This window comes from Vespa crabro, chromosome 8 (genome assembly GCF_910589235.1).
Source record: "Vespa crabro chromosome 8, iyVesCrab1.2, whole genome shotgun sequence".
In the NCBI taxonomy this organism is placed as follows: Eukaryota; Metazoa; Arthropoda; class Insecta; order Hymenoptera; family Vespidae; genus Vespa; species Vespa crabro.
The window spans coordinates 9,566,061-9,586,119 of NC_060962.1; the positions used below are offsets into that span (position 1 = coordinate 9,566,061).

Here is a 20,059-nt window from a genome sequence, read left to right on the forward strand (position 1 = left end):
TCTAAATATCCTGGCACGTTCCACATGGCAAGAGACGGTAAGATTTTTAATTTATCGCAGGATTTTTAATTCCTCGCAGAACTTGGCAATAATGCAAAAATTCGAGGAGTTAACGCGAACCTACGAGTAAAGAAACCGAGAACGACGAGTTTAATGTAAATGAGAAAAAAAGCACTGCTCGTATTTACGTTGGATGGATCATGAATAGAAATTACGTTGTTACATCGTTCAAAGGTAAGCCAACGCCGCCGCCGCCACCGCCGCTGCCGCTGTCGGCGACGAGGACAAGGACGATATGAATTCGGAGCCGATCTCGAGCGTTTCGTCGGTACTTCTTTTTAATCATGATTTTTTAATTGTTCCTTTCTCCTTCTTTTTCCTCTTTTTTCTTTTCCATCTTGGAGTAATAAACGAACGCAAAAAGAAGAATGTGCTCTTGTTTTTCGAAGGGAAAAGAGGACAAAAATAGACGAACGAATGGATAGAAAAAAGAGATACTAAGAGAGTTGTGCCCGAAAAAAAGAAGAAACATGAAACGTTTGTGGTTTTCGTTTTACATAACGACGAGGTAAAATCGCCGATTTAATACCGATACGGATTTACATTCGTTTGAAAAGTATATAGGACTCGCTCAACCGCGTCTCGAGTCGTTTCGTTCGACTTTAACGTCATCGCGCTAGCGATAGAGTTCCGTTATTTCGACGGAAGAGAGTTTCGACGCTTCCAAGCTTCCATTCGATTATTCTCCTAGCGTGAAAAAAAGAAAAAAAAAAAGAAGAAAAAAAGAAAAAAGAAACAGGAAAAAAGGTGAAAGAAAATCTACTTGAAAACATATCGAAAAAAAAAGTCAAAGATAAATATCCTAGAGGAGAAAAACGTTTCGATCCATTGGCAGGATCATTCCAATTTTTGAGCCAATAGCAATAAGCATTCCATCCAAAGTGGCGGCTTTTCGGTAATATGATCTAGTTGCGACTTCAAATTATACGATCTATCGTTTGACGATTTTCAAGTGGATTTCCGAGTTTTTCGACAACCCCCGAGATAGGTCGCGGCAATTAAACGCGAATTCTAGCGAAAAAAGAGAGAGAGAGAGAGAGGGAGGGAGGGAGAGAGAGGGGGAAAATGGTAAACCGTTAGTTTCCAACCCGTTTCTGATCGAACGCGTAGGATTTCTGGCGGAAAATTCGATCAGACAGGTGCGAGCGTACAACGCGCGTGCACGTCCCCCCGAAATGATCGAAATAAAAGGAAGGCGAGAAAAGGGGAAAATAGCGAAATAGCAAAATAGCGGAATAGCGGTACGGCTCGGAAGGGCGTTGTGCGACAAAGCAAGAGAAATTGAAAAATTTCGATACATTTTTTTCTCCGCCGTGGCAAGCTTATCCGTCAGGATAAGCGTACAAGCGCCGTCCCCTACTAATATATAGATATACTTCTGTTTTTTTTCCTATATACGTATACCTACGATAAGATCGATAATCATCGCTCGTATGAGGTCTATCGTAGCAGCTAAAAATCCGTTCGATCGAGCAGTTAATCGACGCAGACGTCGTCATCCGACAGATATTTTCCGCGCGCACGAATTCAATTCGACGAATTTTTCGAGATAAATTCGAGGCTAATCCCTGGCGTTCTCCCTTCGAAAAGAAAAGACAAGCAAAGATCGATTACGTCGCGCGCACTCCCTCTCTCACACGTTAGCGCAGATGCGTACGCGTGGTATGAAAAAGCGATGATTTAAATTCCAAATTTTCTCCCGTTTCTCTATCCAGAACGCGCGCTTTCCACGCTCCGAAACGCACCGACACGAAAACTTGATTAGCCAAACGGACGAGGAAATAAACGCGATCTACATTCGCGAGAAGCACCGAGCTGTACCGCCGGACCGGACTAGTTCTTTCCAAAAAAAGGGAGGACCGGGTTGAGAACGGGAGAGAAAGACGAATGAGAGAGAGAGAGAGAGAGAGAGAGAGAGAGAGAGAGAACCGATCCGAAAAATATTGACGCTGGCTACCAAAAGTCCTTTGACAGTCGCAGAAATATGTATTATTTGCACGCGCCGACGCGACGACGGTGCAAGCTCGAAACTTTCCAAACGAGATTCCGAGCTTCTCCTTGTCTCTTTAATCGCGCATATTTGTCCTCTGGCAAACCATCTGCCCCGTCGTAACAAAAGTATGACCCATAAGGGATTATTTGTAGCGTACTCCCGGCTGCCGGTTAATTTGTAAGCGTTGGCAGAAGTAAAAATGATCGACGACGTGCAAGGCACGGCACGTAATTTAAACGTCGCGAGCGCCCGCTCGCTCGCTCGCTCTCATACAAATTTATGACCGTACTCGAATGATTACTCCTGTTAATGCGACGAGCTCGCTTTCACCGTGATTCATTTAACTCCTACCGTTCGATTCGCGTCTATCTCCGCGTTGAGAATCCTTTTATTTAAATTCTCTTTGTATGAAACTTTTTGTTCCGATACAAACGATTCCTTTCTAACGTCAAATTCAACGACACGAAAATAACTCTGAGATAAATACAATTCCGAAAGACGAAAGCGTATCAAATTCGAAAAATCCTACGACTCGCTGATATTACACGTAATCCCGGAGAGTTAGTTCGAAAGAAAAGGTACCCCGAGGCGCGGCGAAACGACGCGGAAAAACGAAACGGTAGGCGCAGATTTCTCGAACGAATTCTCGTGCCGCGACGGATGCCGTCAGCTCGTTGCAATCTCTCGCTGGTGTCTCTTTAAACGTGTCATTTGTATGCGCGTCGGCTGCATAAGAAATTCGCGCGAGTGTTTGTCTCCGTCGTTATAGCGGCAAAGTAAGAGATGCAATCCTCCTAGAGGAAGCCAGAGATAAAGAGACGGAGGGAGGAGAGAGAAACGGGGCGAGAAAACTTCTTACACGTGGCTTTCTCTCTCCCCTACGTACGATCTACTACCCACCTACCTATCTATCTATATACCGCGATAACCAAGCGCCCAAACGGAGGGAAAGGATAACTCGCAGATAGGACGTGTATCTACACCTGCCGCCTACTATACATCGGAAAGACGCCGAAGCGAAGCGACGGGACGCCGAGATTAATGAAATTTCAATCCCTCGGGATCGGATACGTTCGGTATAGCGCGAGCTCCTTCGAATACATTCGACTCGATATACCTAGGTATTCCCGAACGATGCGTTAGGATTACCTACCACGCCGTATATATCTACGACGAAGAGCTCGCTCGACCGACCCCTTTACCTGAAATACTCGTCGTAGATATATATATATATATATATTTTTCTTATTCTTCGAGGTAGAGCAAGCTATTTTCTAAAGGATAACGTAAAGTAACTATTCCAACTAAAATTCCAACTATATTTCCATTTCAAATGGATATTTCTAATAAAGACGTTAAAGGACTCGTCATATACCCACCTAAGTTTCCATTCCCGTGAACAACTGAACACAAAGTCTCGTATCTTTCTTCCGGATAAACAAAATTTTCTACGGATGTTTCTGAAAAAAAAAAAAACGATTATGAAAAAGAGAACGAATTAGGGTAGCGCGTTACATCGCGATAAGATATCAAAAAATTCCCTTGGATAAATTCTTAAGCCATGCCAAGGATTTTCCACGATTTACAATTTATTTGCGCGCGGAACGAGAGAGAGAGAGAGAGAGAGAGAGAGGAGCAAATTTCTTTGAATCAAAGATACTTATCCAACGCCTTCGTAACCATTCATGTGTATTCGGTCGGCTAGTATGTACCCTCCCGAAGAACGTTTCTCTTTGATCCCAAAAGAAGTAGAGTAAAGAAAATCAAAGAGATGAAGATCAAGAGAAAATATATTAATGGAAGTTAGTATCAAAAGTCCAGAATGAAATGATGTAGAAGATTTTCGTCCGTTGTTCCTCTTTCTCTCTCTCTCTCTCTCTCTCTCGGTCTGATAGACGATGGTGAATTTTGTTGGAATACCTATAGGTATGCCTCGAGGAAAGTCAGAGGAAATAAGAGAAAACGGAGAAAAAGAAGGAGAGTCATTATCGTGCGAAGTGAAACACCTGAACAGAGAGAAATTACCCCTAAAGAATCGAAATTGCTAGCGTACTCGCCCTTTGATTTCGTAGCTACTATCGCGTTGCTTCGTTCGCTAGCCGTAACTCCCGAGGTTGGCCTGGAGTAGTAAGTGAAGAGGGATCGGACTCGAAACTTTTCATCGTGTCAAACGCTAGTGCTTCTTTGAATCGCTTTCCAAAGCGATTTCCAACTCTTTCCTTTGAGAAAAAAGAAAGAGAAATGCGGGGAAGAAGTGTGTGTGTGTGAGAGAGCGGTTAGATGGGGCGATAAAGAAGTGGGTGGAAAGAAAAAGAGGAGGAAGGGTGCGAGGGAATAGAGGCTAGCTCCGGTTCACTGTACATTTTACGTGCGAATGAACTTGGTTTGTACGCGTAACCGGACACACGTATGCTATGGAAAGAGCACGCGCTCGGACACACACACACACACACGGGCGAGCTCACGTTCGCGACGTCCTGTGTGACAGGGTGAACGAGCAAATTCGAGCATTCCAAGCTCGTCTATGCTTGTGCAAGCTGCGAGAGAGAAGACAAAGGCAGGGACGTATCGTCGAGAGCTCGTGTCATATACCCAATTTTCCTTTTGGTCGCTTCATTTTTATTCTAGCACTTTGATCGGGATTAACTTAATCTTTTGCTCTGCTACACCTAATAAAGGGTTGCAAAAGCTGAACCGTCCTACCTTTTATCACCATCGTTGAGAACTTTTCTCTCAAATTTTCCGAGCTTACGCCAAACTATTAAATTTGTCTTCGTTCGAGAATTCGAACGTGAATTCGTCGTAAATAAGATCGTACAAGTTGCGAGGAGAGGTTGCGAGATGAAAGTAGAATCCAATAGACGATTCTCGCGTATCGGGTATCTACGGCCCTGAACGGTCGAACGATGAAAGCAAGGATGGGGCGACGGAAGCGAAGAGCCAGATAGAGAGCGAGTCGGAGGGAGTGAGAGAGAGAGAGAGAGAGAGAGAGAGAGAGGTGGGGAAAGTGAGGGAAGGAGAAAGAGAAAGAGAGGAAATCTGCTGGAATATACGAGCGACGCGACGTTAAAGGAGAAGTAGGAGAGTAAGCAACCCCTCTCGTTGACGCGCAACGTTGCGATTAGACTCTTCCGAGCGACGATGATGCGTGAGAATGAGTGAGAGAGAGAGAGAGAGAGAGAGAGAGAAAGAGAGAGGGAGAGAGGGTGCCCAGCGTGCAAACAAAGAAAGCTTCCAAGCAAAAAAGTCACGTTTCATCACCTTTGACGAAACATCTCGACACCGAGAACACGAATATGTCGTTAGTAAATTCGTCGTAGAAACTCGAAGGATCAATTTCCTTGATTGTATTTCTAAAGCACTTACTAAAGTGTATACGATGATCGTTAAAGGAGAAAATGAAAGAGTTTCAAAGGAGTGCATTCTCTTCTCTCTCTCTCTCTCTCTCTCTCTCTCTCTCTCTCTCTCTTTCTCCCCACCCCCTCCCCGCCTCCCTCCCACCCATTCTTTGTGTTCCACGGTAAAATTTGAGCTCAAAGCTTGGCTCGCTTGACCATCGATCACGCGCACGCTCGGCCGTTCTCTACTCTCTATACTCTTTCTCTCTCTCTCTCTCTCTCTCTCTCTCTCTCTTGCTCTCTACTCTTGCTACTATATTCTCGCTACTTTTCTCTTTGTTACCTCGAAGGAAAAGTTTGAGCGAAACTTTTTAACCGTCCTGAGATTTCAAAGTTGTAGGACAAGAAGACTCGGTCTGGCAAACGACTCGGTACTCAAACGCAAAAGTGCGAAGTAACGGTCGAACGTGAATATCGGCGTGTTTTTTCGCGAAGCTGCGAGCTCTAAGGGGAACGCTCCGTTCCATTCCCGTTATATTATGGTTTTTCTCTATTATCGAAACTAGAAAAAGATTTGCCGAGAGATGAAGTTTTCGAACGGAGCGTGCCGATGGCCAGGAACGACTATCGATTCGTCCACCATAGTTTCTTTAGATCCCAGAGACACTTGAAATTTACTTTTGCCTTTCCTTTGTCCTTTCGTGTTACAGGCTTCGCGATTCTCCTTCGAGGATCACTGATTTAATCGATCAGTTTAGAAATAGCGATTTTCGATTGGTGCCGGCGAAGAAAAGCTAGATAAAACGAGATGTACCTTTCCGTTATCTGAATTACCGCGTAATTGAATTTCCTTGGAACGTACTTTAAAAGAAGGAGACAAAGTTTTGCGCGTGTCTCGTTCATGATTTTACTAAGAATATTATTTTTACCTCGAGAGCACGGAGAAAAAAGCGAGGCTAGGAAGAAGAAGAAGAAGAAGAAGAAGGAGGAGGAGGAGGAGGAGGAGGAGGAGGAGGAGAAAAAGACGAAGAAGAATGAAGGAGAAACAAGGAGAAACAAGTACCGCTACCTCTTATTTCGAACTAAGAAAGATCTTAAGCTGGAAAAGAGCAAAGTGTAGGAGGACGAAGAAAAGATACGGAGCGTCGTTTGATCCTATCGGAACGGTACCCGAAGCTAGCTGACGCGATCGGTTCTAAAACGCTCGATTGGCTCTAAACAATCAGCTTTTTTCTTTTCTCAAAGTACGAGAGCGCACTCGACGCGATACGAGCTCGTTAGCAATAAGTTAAGAATTTACTTTCGAAATCTTTATTTTAAAATTGGTCTGATCTTTTTCGAAAAAGGAAAAGAAAGAAAAGGGGAATCCAAATTTTCAAGAGCAGATCGAAACGAAAAGATGTTTCCTTCGTTCTCGAGAAACGCCCGTCTCCCGATAATTGCCAGTTTTTTTTCTAACGGCTGGAGGAAAACAATTGACGCTAATTATCATGACGACGGCAAGTAACATCTAATTACCAACGTCGGTTTCTCGCCTCGCCCCCGCCTCGGCTTCCTCTCCCTCACTTCTCTCCGGCACTTACTCTTCTTTCTTCCTACCTTTCCGGACGCCTACTCTTTCTCCCTCCCTCTCTCTCTCTCTCTCTCTCTCTCTCTCTCTCTCTCAACGGACGACCAACTCGGTGTCTTTTTTTGTGGACCAAGAGATGATTTATCGCACGCTCGAGCTGCGCGCGGCTGAACATTGTCGTTTTTTCGATGTCTACGAGAGAAACGAAACTGGACGAAGATAAGAGCCGTAGTCGTAGCCATGGACGTCCTCGACTCTGTGCTCGCTTTTCTTTCGCGTTAATTTCTTCTACCCTTTTCTCTCTCTCTCTCTCTCTCTCTCTCTCTAGCCCCCTCCAACGCTATGTCCTTAAACCAAAGAAAGGTCTGTTCGAAATTGTTTCGCCACATTTTTTTCGACCCTCCGCACGTCGCCGTTCCTCTTTCATTTATTTTCTCCTCGCGAGCTCTCTTTCTTCGATCAAAAGGAAGAGCGCGCACGCGCTTGTATTATGTACGTGTATTCGCGCATGAGAAAAAGAAAGGAAGCGAGTAAAGTTGATAGAGCCGAGACCAAGAATGAGCGCGCTCTCTCTCTTTCGCTCTCTCTCTTTCTCTCTCTCTCTCTCTCTCTCTCTCTCTCTCTCTCTCTCTCTCTCTCGAGGCGCCCCTTTGTACGATGGAATTCAGAGAATACACGGACTCGAGTAATTCGCGCTCGTTTAATGTGAAATTTGAGAAAAATAGTAGACGGAGAAGAAGGAAAAAAATAGAAAAGAAGCTTTACATTTTTTTCCTCGATGTGTAATTTGAAAAAAGGAATGGTTACCGTGCTTGAAACAAAATAGACGAGCAACAGCGAGAGGGATGGGACTATTAAGGTCTCCGTATGATGACCCTTAAGGATGCAACCGTTAAGATCTTAAAATCGTTCAAGTGCATTTAAAAAGGGATAATCCTATATTTACGAGCAAACACGTAGGTATTATACGTTGCTTCGTATTAACGAACGATTTCGTTTGATCGGCTTGAAAGGGAGAGAGAGCTAAAGAATGATTCCTTCGGAGTCGTATTGAAAAAAGAAAACAAAAACCATTTATTAAGCACTCGCGTGCGGTATAATTGCGTGGAGTATATCTTTTTTTTTTCTTTTCTTTTTCGAAAAATAATCACAAATACTGGATGAGAGCTGATTCAGAATTAGTCGAATGGGAACAACGAACGGACAACGAACGTACAACGAACGGACAGCGAACGAACAACGAATGGACAACGAACGAACGTGGAGGAGGAAGATGAGTGGATAAAGTGTGGGTTGCTCGACGTAATTAATTAAAACGCGAATCACTTTGTCGGCGGATATCCTATGGGCGCTCGCCGTGCGCGATACGTACGTTGAAACGATTATTGCGACCGAATGAAATACAATATTCTTCATTCGACATCGATTAACCGATACTGCCCGCATAGAGACACGTCCTCTCCAGTCGTCACCACCCCATATCTTGTCTTTTGCGACGAATTATTCGCGCTGTATTATTTTATCAAGTTGGAAAATCGCATTAGAACGTCTCAAGCACGTTACCCTTCTGCGTCGAGCGTCCTTTGTGCGACGACCAGCTTCCGGTGGTGTCCTTCATAAAGGAGGCGCCGAAGCGAACACGCTGTAATTTACAGTCGCTAAGAGGAGGTTTATAACGTTGTCTCGGGAAAACTGGAAATAGAAAGGGTCGATTAAGGGACGACACGATGGGAGGGAGAAAGAGTTTAAAACGATCTTAATCATGCATGTAGGTAGATAGGACGCGGTGAAAGGTGTAGGTACATAGGATGGAGGAGAAAGATGCACTTGCACTCGGGATACTCGGGAGAATGGGAACGATAGACAGAGAATTGGATATCGGAGAGGGAGGGACGGTTATCAATTAATTTTTTCAAAGCGCGATCGATGGAGTCGTCCTATATGTCACCGAATGCATAAATGTATGAGTGGTGTAGATTCGCTTCGGCAACGCCACGTCGACTTTAAAGAGCAATATGTCTCCTCCGTAGAAGGAGTACGATTCGTCGCAGTAGTATCGATAGGAAGCTGGACTACTCTTTCGCCCGGGAGCTGGGGGAAGGGGAGGGAAGGAGAGCTTGGAAACAAGGTGGATCTCTCGGCGCTGGTGCAATGAAAATTTCAAGGAGAGGGCTCTTGGAAGGCTTTGCCCTCGATGAGTGCCGTCGACCGCGGTAGTTCCTACTGCGACACGAGTACGACGATACATCCCGATACTTTTTCCACTATTTTCCATCTCGAACACGTTCCTAACCTATCCTATTATGTCTAAGAAAAGCGTCTAAAGGGAGACCGAGAGAGAGAGAGAGAGAGAGAGAGAGAATTTTGCAGCAATAGCAGTTTCGACAATAACGTATCGCAGCTTGAAAAATAATGGCGCGAGTAATAGGAGCTCCGTCCCCGATAATGCGATCAATCGTAAGAATAAATTGCCAGGGTACAAAATAAGGGACTTGTAACAAACGGAATATATAGTTGGATGAATAGAAATTTAATAAGGGCGGGTAATCGGACGAGTAATCAATCGCGAGTACGTTATTTTCCTTGACTTTTACACTGCCGAACATACGGATGGATCTTTAACGATCGACGAAAGGAGACTGAGGAAGAGGAATACGAAGAAGAAGAAGAAGATAACGTCGGTGAGAAAGGAGACCATTAGGAAATATAGGCTCGTTAGGAAAATAAGAGAGACGAAAAAGAGTATCGCGGCTCTATCTACCTTCCTGCTATACATCGATTTATTCTTTTCTTTCTCGAGAAACGTCATTCCTATTTTCTTTGCTAGTTGATCTAATAACGTAGCCAAAAGAAGAATAAAGGAAGGTAAAAGAAAAATGTAACTCGTCGAACGTCTCTTCGACGTATGCTCGTCCTTGCCTCCCGAAACTCCATTTAATTGGTATTACGAGCACCACTCACGGAGATATAGAGCCCGGCACCAAATGGTATTACATCAATATCGATACTTTTCCATGCATCCCATAGATTTAGACCTCTCCTGGCTCCTCGAATATAATTTCACGAATTAATTCGCGTTCGAGATTACCAACAGATTTACCAACGTCTAAGCTCGTTTATCCGCTTATAAGCTCCTATTTGACAAGAAATATCACGAGGATGTGGTATTTGCCCGTTAAAATATCTATATACCACCGCTTTCTTTTATACCTACGGGCCAAACGACGAATACCTTCGTCGTTTTCTTTTCTTCCTTCTCTTCCCTTATGGTTTCGCGCGAGACGCAAAGAACTTTTATTTTCTTCTTCATATACTGGCCCGCTCGCGAATACAAGTGTATATTTTATCGCAATGTCGGAAGTATCTTTGCCTATTCGAACGCGGTAAAATATTTCTCTTCGTAAACGGGTAGCAACGGGGACCGACGTTCGAGAAAAATTCTCGGTAAGCCTGGACACACGCTACGGAGAACTCTGCGTAGAAAATATCGGACATTATCTACGTGCGACGAATAAAAAAGAATGACCGGTGAAATAGAGGAACGGGACAATAGTAGCGCGCAAACAAAGCTTCGAACGGAGGAAGCGTAACGTTAAAAAAAGAAAAAAAAACCCACACACACACACACACGGCGTAAAAGAGCAAACTAAATAAATCGTGGAAACGATAGCCGAGATGAAACGTCGAAATGGTATTCGCGGTTATTATTATAAACCATCTACTTTTTATTTTCATTTTTGCCTTTTCCACCGTGGATCAAAATCTAACATATCAATGAAACGTTAATAGCGTGTATATAAAAAATGAGATGCGGGACGTGCCGGGAAAATCTCATTAAGCTATCGACCCAGCGCCATCAAATTGAGATTGCAAAGCGCCCAAAATTCTATTCCATTTCGTTAATGGAACTTGATTGGTCTCATGCCCAATTATGAATGATTGTCACGGCAAACGCGTAACGACGCACAATGCTTTCGATATTTTTACCCTTCTCCTCTACTCCCCATTCTCTCCAAGGGCTTTAGGTGCTGGTTAATTTCCATCGTCATATACACCTAAATCTGTATATGATTTAAAACAGTGCTGATCAAACGAATTTCTGACTCGTTACTCTTTCCGATAAGCTAAGAATTTAAAATGTGGTGTCGTATCCAGAAGAAACACTTTCTCCCGTGAATACATTTCTAGCACTAAATTTTTCCAAACGCTTCTGCTACACGTTCATGCAAAATAAAAGTACTCGAATGACGGAAGACGAGAGACGTTGGGTGATATCCAAGTGGATCGACTTAAACGGATTAACTGAGAGAGGTCGGAAAGTATATGAGAAGAGTCGTGTGAGAGAGAGAGAGAGAGAGAGAGAGCCCGTGAGATTCGAAGGGAAAAGAGTAAAGAAAAAGTAGGCCGCGTAAAACTGGAACACCGATTGTTGCTATTCTTTCCTTTGCGCTTTATACTCTCTGTCTCTCTCCCTATCTGTGTCTCCTGTATAAAATAAGAAAAAACAAATATATAAATCCGAAAATCAGCCAGCTATGGATTCTCCACCCTTCGCACCCTTAAGATCCAAAGTGTTAACCCAAGTTAAGTGTTATATTAGCCTTCGATGAGCCGAATAAAACTTAACTTTAAGAATTTTAACGTGCCATCGGAAAAATTATGGAAACGAACCAGCTGTTCTTTTCGGTTCGTTTCTGTTTTTCCTGGAATCGGCATTGTCGCAAAAGAAAAAGAGATAGATAGATAGAGAGAGAGAGAGAGAGAGAGAGAGAGAGAGAGAGAGAGAGAGAGAAAAAAGATTCGATGGAAAAGGAACACAGTCAAGGGTGCGTTCGTCCGTAAAAGATTGTCGTTTTCTACGATGATATTTGTCGCCACGAAAGACTTTGAAACTTTATTCTTCCTCTCTTTTCCAGGCCTCTCTATTCATGTAAGAGAAAAAGAAAGAAAGAGAGTGAGAAATAGAGCGAACCGATTCGACGGTAGGTGTCGAGTAAAAGGATAAAACCGTGGGATACTTGCTTTTTCTTTCTTCTTTCTCCTTTCTCTTCTTTTAGGGAAACGCAATGGAATTGAAAGAGCCGCATGCCTTTACAGCACTTTACTCGCACTTGCTTCAAGCTCAATATTTACCATAAATTTATCTTTTAGGCATCGTCGATCCAATTTTTCCAAAGTAGACCCAGGCAAGAGAGAGAGAGAGAGAGAGAGAGAGAGAGAGAGAGAAATTTGTTTCGACGCGCAGAAGATAGGACTGCGCCTCGTTAAATTTCATTCCGTCTATCCGTCTATCGCTCTGTTATATTTAGCCATAAAAGTGGCGTTATTATTCTCACTTTAGCGGAACGTACGACAGAGAGTGGCGGCGAGAGAGCGAGCGACGGACGGAAGGTGCCTTTAAGCTGTCCGATATCCGGTTCAACGTAGATACTGGCACGTGGCACGCGTCACGAGTATGTACGAGCGAAAAGAAAGGCAAAGACGAAGCGAGGTAGAACCATTCTCTATGTTCGCGTCTTCATAAATTTAAAGACACGTCAAATATAAAATGTAACGATTTCGGAAATTTATTCCTTTCGATGGCACGTGCTCCCTCGGGTTTCCGCGATATTACATCTGCCAGTGATATTTATCGAGAGTCGGTTTTCTATTTACGTACAACGAAATAAACCTCCTCCTCCTCCTCCTCCTCTCTCTCTCTCTCTCTCTCTCTCTTCCATTTCTTTCATCAAATGGATACTGTGCTGGGTGCAAACTTTAGCGGTCATCTTCTTACGGCAAATCGTTGCTAAAGTTCTTTCCCTGTCCAAAGTATAAAATAAGTACTTTGTTCTTGCGATCCTCGCTGCAGTCATTCTGTAGCGCAAATATAAGCAGCTTTTTCATTTTCAAGCGTTATAAATATTTCATCGAATTTTTTGTTTCGTAAGAGAGGTGGATAAACTTATAAAATATTAGAAAAGCGGGCCAAGAGATAAACGTGCACGCGCGCGTGCGAGATAAAGCAGGCCGTTGTGAAAAATGTTAAAACGACCGAAGGATCTCTCGTACGAGTAGGATTCCCTTGGAAATATACACACACGCGCGCGCGCGCATATTTTTTCTGGTTCTCTTAGAGCGAGTTCGAATAACGCGATTGGCTAATGGCTGCAGCATCGAAGCTTATTTTTTGGCGTTTATTCGTGGATCAAAATCCCTTGGTACCTCGGCTTTCGACCTACCCCTTAAAAATATCAAGTCGAACGTTATAAAATATGCGTAGATCGGGGAAAAGAAGACGCGACCTTGTCGAAAAGTTTAGACGATTTCGGAGAGAAAAAATGTTAAGGACCGAATTACCCGCCCGCCCATTTCAAGTCCCTTTCATATTTCTAGATAAGAAATGAGCTATTCTCTCATTTTTCTTCCTCGATCGTCGTTAAGGACGGAAAGATTAGCATCGGTCCGTAAGTATCGCACGTACGATCGAGTCGTAGATCTTATACGCTGCTTACGGTTATCGCTTTACCCAGCCGAGCACAGGTAGGCGTGTACCGTCGCACCCTCTTCGCTCTTATGAATAATGCCTAGGATATATCTCCGTCGTGGAACGTAGGAAGCTCGCGTTAACTTTGATATTTTTCCCAAACACGAATTTATCACGAAGCATAAAAGGACAGCGAGCTATCCCTTTGAATAACGGAAAACTCGAGTTCGACTCGTGTCCGAGTTGACGCGCGAGCCGTCCAACTGGCGAACGGCCAGATCTTCTTTTTCTCTTACGTCCGTGCTTCGTCCATCGTTTATCGAACGATTAACGAACTTTCGTTCTTATGGACGAGTGGAGGTGCGTGCCTCTCCTATCCCCGTTTCTTCGAAAGAACGAAAACATAGATTTTAAATCGAGTTACGGTATGATGTCGGGGAATGCCTCTATCTACAAATTTCTTTCTTCGAGAGAAAAAAGTGGCCGATTTTCTCCTTTATATCCAACGCCCCATGAATACTTTCTAATACGATGTTTCCCTTGCCTCCTCTCTGATACCTATTACTCCCGTTTACTCCCGTTTACAGATTCCTCTTCTTCTTCTTCCTTTTATCAAAAAGTTCCTCTATCGGGATTTAGTAATAGAGGTTGCCATCGATTCGATGTAAATTTTGCAAGAATGAAGAGAAAATTAGTCTCCGTGATAACACGCAGAACGCAATACTCGTGATAATTACGGCGTATATTCAATTTCTCGGTACTTCATCGTTCTTGTAGCCGAGTTCTTCGTTCGCGAGGTTATTGGACGCGTTGATCGTTGTTATACGAGATTGCTCTGGAATATTTTCTGATTAACTCTTGTCCGGTCTCGTTTCTCTATCGTGACACGTGATACAACGATACTGATAAGAACAAGAAGAAAAGCGATGCGATAAAAGGCCTCGAGAGGCAAAAGAGTTAATCTTCGAAGGAAAAATAAGCAAAATGGAAAAAAGAAGGAAAGTCCGAAAGAATCGATTCGAGAAGCGAAATAAAAAGAGGAAGATGTAATGCTTTGTAAGAGTCATCCAGTAGTACCTTTTTTTTTTCTCTTCGAAAAACATTCTAGCAACCTGCCCCCCCCCCCCCCCTCTCTCTCTCTCTCTCTCTTGCAAGAAGTGCACGCGTGACAAAGATATATCTATTCGAAATCGGTCGACTTTAACGCGCAAATGCGAAATAAACGAGCCTGTAAAAATCTCAATACGGAAAAGAAATATATAAACGGTAGATGAGCGAGGGAGAACAGCTTTCATATCGTGCCGGCGACTTTGCATTAAATTGCATTCCTACAGGCGACGACTCGATTCTAACGTTGCCAGACGTACATTCGACCGCGAGTCACACGAGTATTTACTTTTAATATGAGAAACAATGTCTCTCGAATTTTCGATAATGAAAACGTACTCCTACTCGATCAAATCAAGTACGATCCTTCTTGGAGTTTTCGATAAATGAGGAAAGAAGAAGAGGGGGAAGAATGCTTTGTTTCGCCGGACGCGTGTAAGAAGTTGGTCGGAGGCACGTTACGCGAGAAAAACCGTAGAGGTCGAGTATGAAGAGGAAGAAAGACACGGAGGAGGGGTAGAAAGAGAGAGAGAACAAGGGTCGTTCGTCGCGTTCAATACGCATGCGAGGTAAAGCGTGTGCGCGGGCGCGTACAACGCGGGAGGCCACTTTTCGATCGACGTAGCTCGCCACGTCGACGACGACGACGACGACGACGTCGACGACGACGTCGACAACGACGACGACGACGACGACGACGACGACGACGACGACGACGACGGCGACGACGACGACGACAACAAACACGACGAGAAAGAGGACGACGTGGACGTCGAGGAATAAGAAGGAGAAGAAGAAAAAAAAGAAGAAGAAGAAGAAGAAGAAGAGAAGAAGAAGAGAAGAAGAAGACGAGAAGGAGAAGAAGGAGGTGGGAGAGAAGAAGAAGGGGTAGAAGAAGAAAGAGGATCCACGAGGAGGACGCTGCTGATACTGCGGCCGGCGCCAGTGGCGTTAGTAGGGGTGCTGCTACCGGCGGTGGTGGTGGTGGTGGTGGTGGTAGTAGCGGTTAAACCGTTGGTGGGGGTGCCGGCGGCAGGTGAGCGCATCGCGGAGTGCGCCGTACACACGACTCCGTTCGTTTCAGACAATACGCTCTCGCGAAACGTGTACGTGCGCAGGAGAGTTTACGTATGTGTGCTTCGAGGGAGAGAGAGAGAGAGAGAGAAAGAGGGAGACAAGGAAATCTCGCCGACGGCGAGTGGCGCGCATTACGTCGTTGTCGTTCGAGTACCGCTACGTTTTCGCTCCATCGCTTGGCGGCTGCGTGCGAAAGAAAAGAGATAAATATAGCGGACTAGACTTGCGTGCGTAAAAAAGAAATTCGAGCGATCGGCTCTTTGGGTGAAAGGGAGGAGGGAGAGGATCGAAAGAGAGAGAGAGAGAGAGAGAGAGAGAGAGAGAGAGAGAGATAGGGGCCGAACGGACGGGAGGGAGGGCGGGCGGGCGGGGAGGGAGAGGATAATAGTGCGTATCGTGCGTGTGCTTTTCGTTTCTCGAGAGAGCCGAGAGCAAAGGGAAAACGTGTCTGGGTCGGTGCAACGATGCAAGAATAAAGAAACTCGAAGACGTGTTCGCGAGTTATTTTCTCGTTTCCCCCTTGGAAAAGTGTCTCCCGTGAGAAGTTTTTCTATCGCGAAATGAGCGAAAGGTGCGCGAGATCCACGCTGCTTCTCGGAGGTGATGGTGATTTCGTTTGAAAGGAAAAACTAGAACGAGAAATGTGCGGTGGAACGTCGTTTTACGATTGCGATCGGTTGCTATGATCGAGCCGCGAAAGGTTAACGTCGAACGATCATGGTTTACCCGAGGCTGCACGTCGGGAGGAGTCTACGATCGAACGCAAACACGAGATATCTCAACGTCCTGATCGTGCCGCTCTTCCCGCTCTGGATTATCGGCGCGTTCTGCGTCAAAGATGGTAAGTGAATCCTCGTGTCGGTGAAACGAAATAAGACTCTCTCCTTTACTCTTATATCGTTCGTTCTCTTTTAAATCCTTGAGCTTGCCTCCTCAAGAATTGAATATTTGGATTTTTCGGAACGCGGAACGTTGTCCTAACGCGGCATCGAGCTCGCGTAAAAGGGCTCCCCTTCCTTCTTCTCTATCGCTTTTCCCGCGAACGAAATGCCACAAGATATACTGATGGATACGGAATAGAGGCGAGTGCGCTCGGCAAGTTCTCCAATAGTAATATTTTAGCACCCACGGATCGAAGCCAATACTCTTGTCTTTTAGAGACGCCTTCGGAGCTAACGCCGACGGTAAAAGCGCGTTTACATCGATGAAACGTATCTCTAATCGGTTCTTTTTCCGTCGTACCACCACCGGCTGGCTACGTTCTCTCGCCGATCTCTATTTTCTACGTAAGATCATCTCCCCTTATCCTTTCAAATGGATCGCCGAGGCACGCGTTACCGTTGCTTATTTATTAACGAAATGGTTCGTCGCAAAACGGAGCGATTTCTCTTCCTCTCTTTTCCTTCTTTTACTCTTCTTTGCGCCAGACGATTTTAAATCATCGGCGAAACGAGGAAAAAGAGTCGGCCACGATGTAAGAAAGCCGTGGAAATAAATGCGCGATCGTTTATCCTTGTCGACTACGACGAGACCACCTTGATGTATAAAAGATAGTCGACGCTCGGTTCCGAAGTAAAAAGATCGTATGCAATGACGAGGACGCGTCGGTCGACGCGTAAAAGCGTCCTTTCTACGGGGAACTCGGCCGAGAGTCTGTAATTTGTTCACGAAATTGCATAGACCGGAATATGGTCAACGGCGCTCTCTAATCTCCCAGGAACTGCATTAGCTCGACCAGCAAATCGATGGCAAATAGATCCAGAGAGAGGGAGAGAGAGAGAGAGAGAGAGAGACGCGATCCAGAACGACACTCGAGAAGATTATTAAGCGGGCGTTACAACGGGAATTAACATTTTTCCCAATATTTTGGGATTAACGCTTCGGATTACTAATAACGTTCTTTAACGAAAAAAACGTTAGTTTTCTCTAGACGCGAGCCGAAAGACGTAAAAGAAAAATTTTCGCGTTGTACTAAAATTACGATGATAATATTCGTTCCGGTTCGAGGCTTAATGGTTCTTACACACCGATGAAAACGTTAACGAACGGTTCCACCGTCGTTAGGATCGATCGAAAAATTCGTTCCAAGTGGATTACGCCGAAAGATTACGGTGGAAGAGATATATACTATGGGCCGTCTTTGATTTTGTTCTCGCGTTGAACCGCGAGGTCAAAGAATAGAGTAGGGGTGAGGGACGTCGAGAGCAAATAAAATGCAAAAAGAAAAAAGGAAAAAAACAATGTTCGAGAAACATTTATCGGCCGGGATATATGGGTTGTAAATGTTTCTCCAAAGTTACCCAAGTCCTCGTCTCGCTACATTTTAATAACCTTCGAAAAGTATCTTTACGAGTAAACTTTTTAAAAGGCTTAGAACTAGAGTTCGAGTTCCTAAATTCTTTTGGAAGTCGTCGAAGCTCTTGTCCCGAACTTGAAATCGAAGGAGAATGGAAAATGCTCGGCAAGAACGCAAAGCGGCGGCAAGTTCCTCCTTTCGAATGAAGTTGCACGAATGCTTCTTTAAAACGACGATATCGATCTTTTCTCGTCTACGACTTTTCTTGGAGTCTTAAAAATAATTTTCTTGGTTTGTTCTCGCTTACAAATCTCGTTACAAATCCCGTTCCGGTGTATCAGGAAATAAGATAGATAGATAGAGAGAGAGAGAGAGAGAGAGAGAGAGAGAGAAATCTATCGAGCCGATAACGAAATTGCCTTTGCAAAAAAAGGAAGCGGCGGAGCGCTTTGATCGAATTAAGAAAGTTGGCAAAGTTATCGAGGTAAGAGCACTCGCGAACAATAGCGCAATTTTATTAAACAATCTAGCCGTAAGAAAAACTTGCTTCCAATCTCGAGGATGGCGGCCTGCTTAAGAAGCGATAATTCATTACAGGCAGTTGGCGGATAGAGGCGCGCGCGCGCGCACCGAGAAGATCGACGAGAAGATTAGACGGTCGGTTTATCAGGATGAAACTTGCCGGATCTCGGGAGATCGTTCCTTCGACAAACAGATTCCAATCTAGCGTACCTATCTTCTCTCCGTCCATCCGTCCGCTCGAGGTCCCTCTGCCTATCAAAGTCAAGTCTCGCGACTATATTCTATTAAATCGAATATGGTAAGTCCGAGGAATGACCCTTGTAACGCTCCATCGGCCGTTGGCCCGCGACTCTTCCAATTTCCGATTCATGGAATTTTAAAAACCCGGCTCGTCGCCGCAGAGAGTAGACGCGTAAAGGTAAATATCGGGTTCGACGCGTTTTCCAAAGTCATCTCCGAGACAAAGTTCGATCGATCGAAGGCGGATACGCGCGAGCGTGCGCGTACCCACGCGATACGACTCTTCTCCAGTCGTACACGCGCACGTACAAACGTTCGGGCAAATTTCTAACGCTCGTATTATGCGTCCGAACGTCGCTCGACGCGTCCGCAACACGCAAGACAAGTTCGATTGATTTTTGAAAGTCGTTTAAGCGTCGCACCGTGAGTCTTCGCGCTTATTACCATTTTTCCTCGAAAAGAGAATTCGAGCACGTTCATCTTTTTTACCCCTCCCCATTTGCCCCTTCACGCGCGATGCTTATTCCTTGCAATTATACGGGGCTACGTTTTAATCGGCGATTTCGAAATTCATTCTCCTTTCTTTCTAATTCTACAACGATACTCGTGGCGTTGTACCGTGCGACCGTTTCTCATTAGCATGCTAATTTATGCGAGCGCGCAGTCCGTGCCCCCTTCCCGTTTACCGTACCTTCTATGCTCATCCCCGACAACTGAATTTCTATTATATAGTAGTATCCACCTCGTGTCATTTAACCGCACGATGATATCTCTTCGTTCCCGATAGATTCTCATTGAGAAAATATTTTATTAGCTACCGTCATCGTTTTGTCGGAAGATCTCCTCTCTATACTTATGCATCGAAATTGCGTTACGCGTGGATGAGCGTTAAGGAATGACTCGTTCACGCGAAGGCCGCATTCATTTTCTTTATATGACCTAGAGATCCTGTCGAACGACTTTGCGAATAATAGTCCTTCTTCCATCCACGATCCCTTGTCTCGCGTGGCATCTTTGAAAAAAACCTTTTAGCTAAAAGTACTATTAACCGAGAGACACGAATAAAGACTTAAATTATTACCGCGACCACGACATCACCCTATTCTTAATTTAACGCGCCGAGTGCCGTCAAGCGTTGAATATTACAAGCCTGGCTGAGTTCCAAACCCTGTGGCTTTGCAGAATTAGTGCTACGTCTAACGGGAGGGGAGGAGGGGGTAGATCGCGACGATGAGGTATCCATTTTCGATGAGACAGTTGCCACTGTCGTTGCGCGTATCTACCTAAACCCGACATCGCCATTATTAGAAGATGTAGGAAGGGTAGAAATGGAAAGGAAAGAAGTGCAAACGGTCGAGGGGAGAAAGGGGAAAAGTCATTGCGTTCTTAC

General features: G+C 44.7%; 2 protein-coding genes across 4 annotated transcripts in view; one reads left to right on the forward strand and one right to left on the reverse strand.

Annotated features, from left to right (window-relative positions):
- Positions 1–8,580, reverse strand: part of LOC124425937 (regulator of G-protein signaling 19) — a 62,678-nt gene extending 54,098 nt beyond the window's left edge. Inside the window, exons 1-2 of one of the 2 annotated variants that reach the window (XM_046967045.1) lie at positions 8,525–8,580; positions 3,433–3,513 (exon numbers count right to left, since the gene is read on the reverse strand). The gene's annotated coding sequence lies outside the window, so the exon portion shown is untranslated. Of the gene's footprint in view, positions 1–3,432; positions 3,514–4,106; positions 4,188–8,524 lie in introns of those variants that run through there. The other variant, XM_046967043.1, reaches the window with a different exon arrangement.
- Positions 8,581–15,974: 7,394 nt separating this feature from the next.
- LOC124425932 (nephrin-like) overlaps positions 15,975–20,059 on the forward strand; it is a 74,889-nt gene continuing 70,804 nt past the window's right edge. The window contains exon 1 of one of the 2 annotated variants that reach the window (XM_046967020.1): positions 15,975–16,452. In XM_046967020.1, the coding sequence (XP_046822976.1) occupies positions 16,329–16,452 (124 nt within the window). In that variant the 5' untranslated portion in view covers positions 15,975–16,328. The remainder of the gene's footprint in view (positions 16,453–20,059) is intronic. The other variant, XM_046967022.1, reaches the window with a different exon arrangement.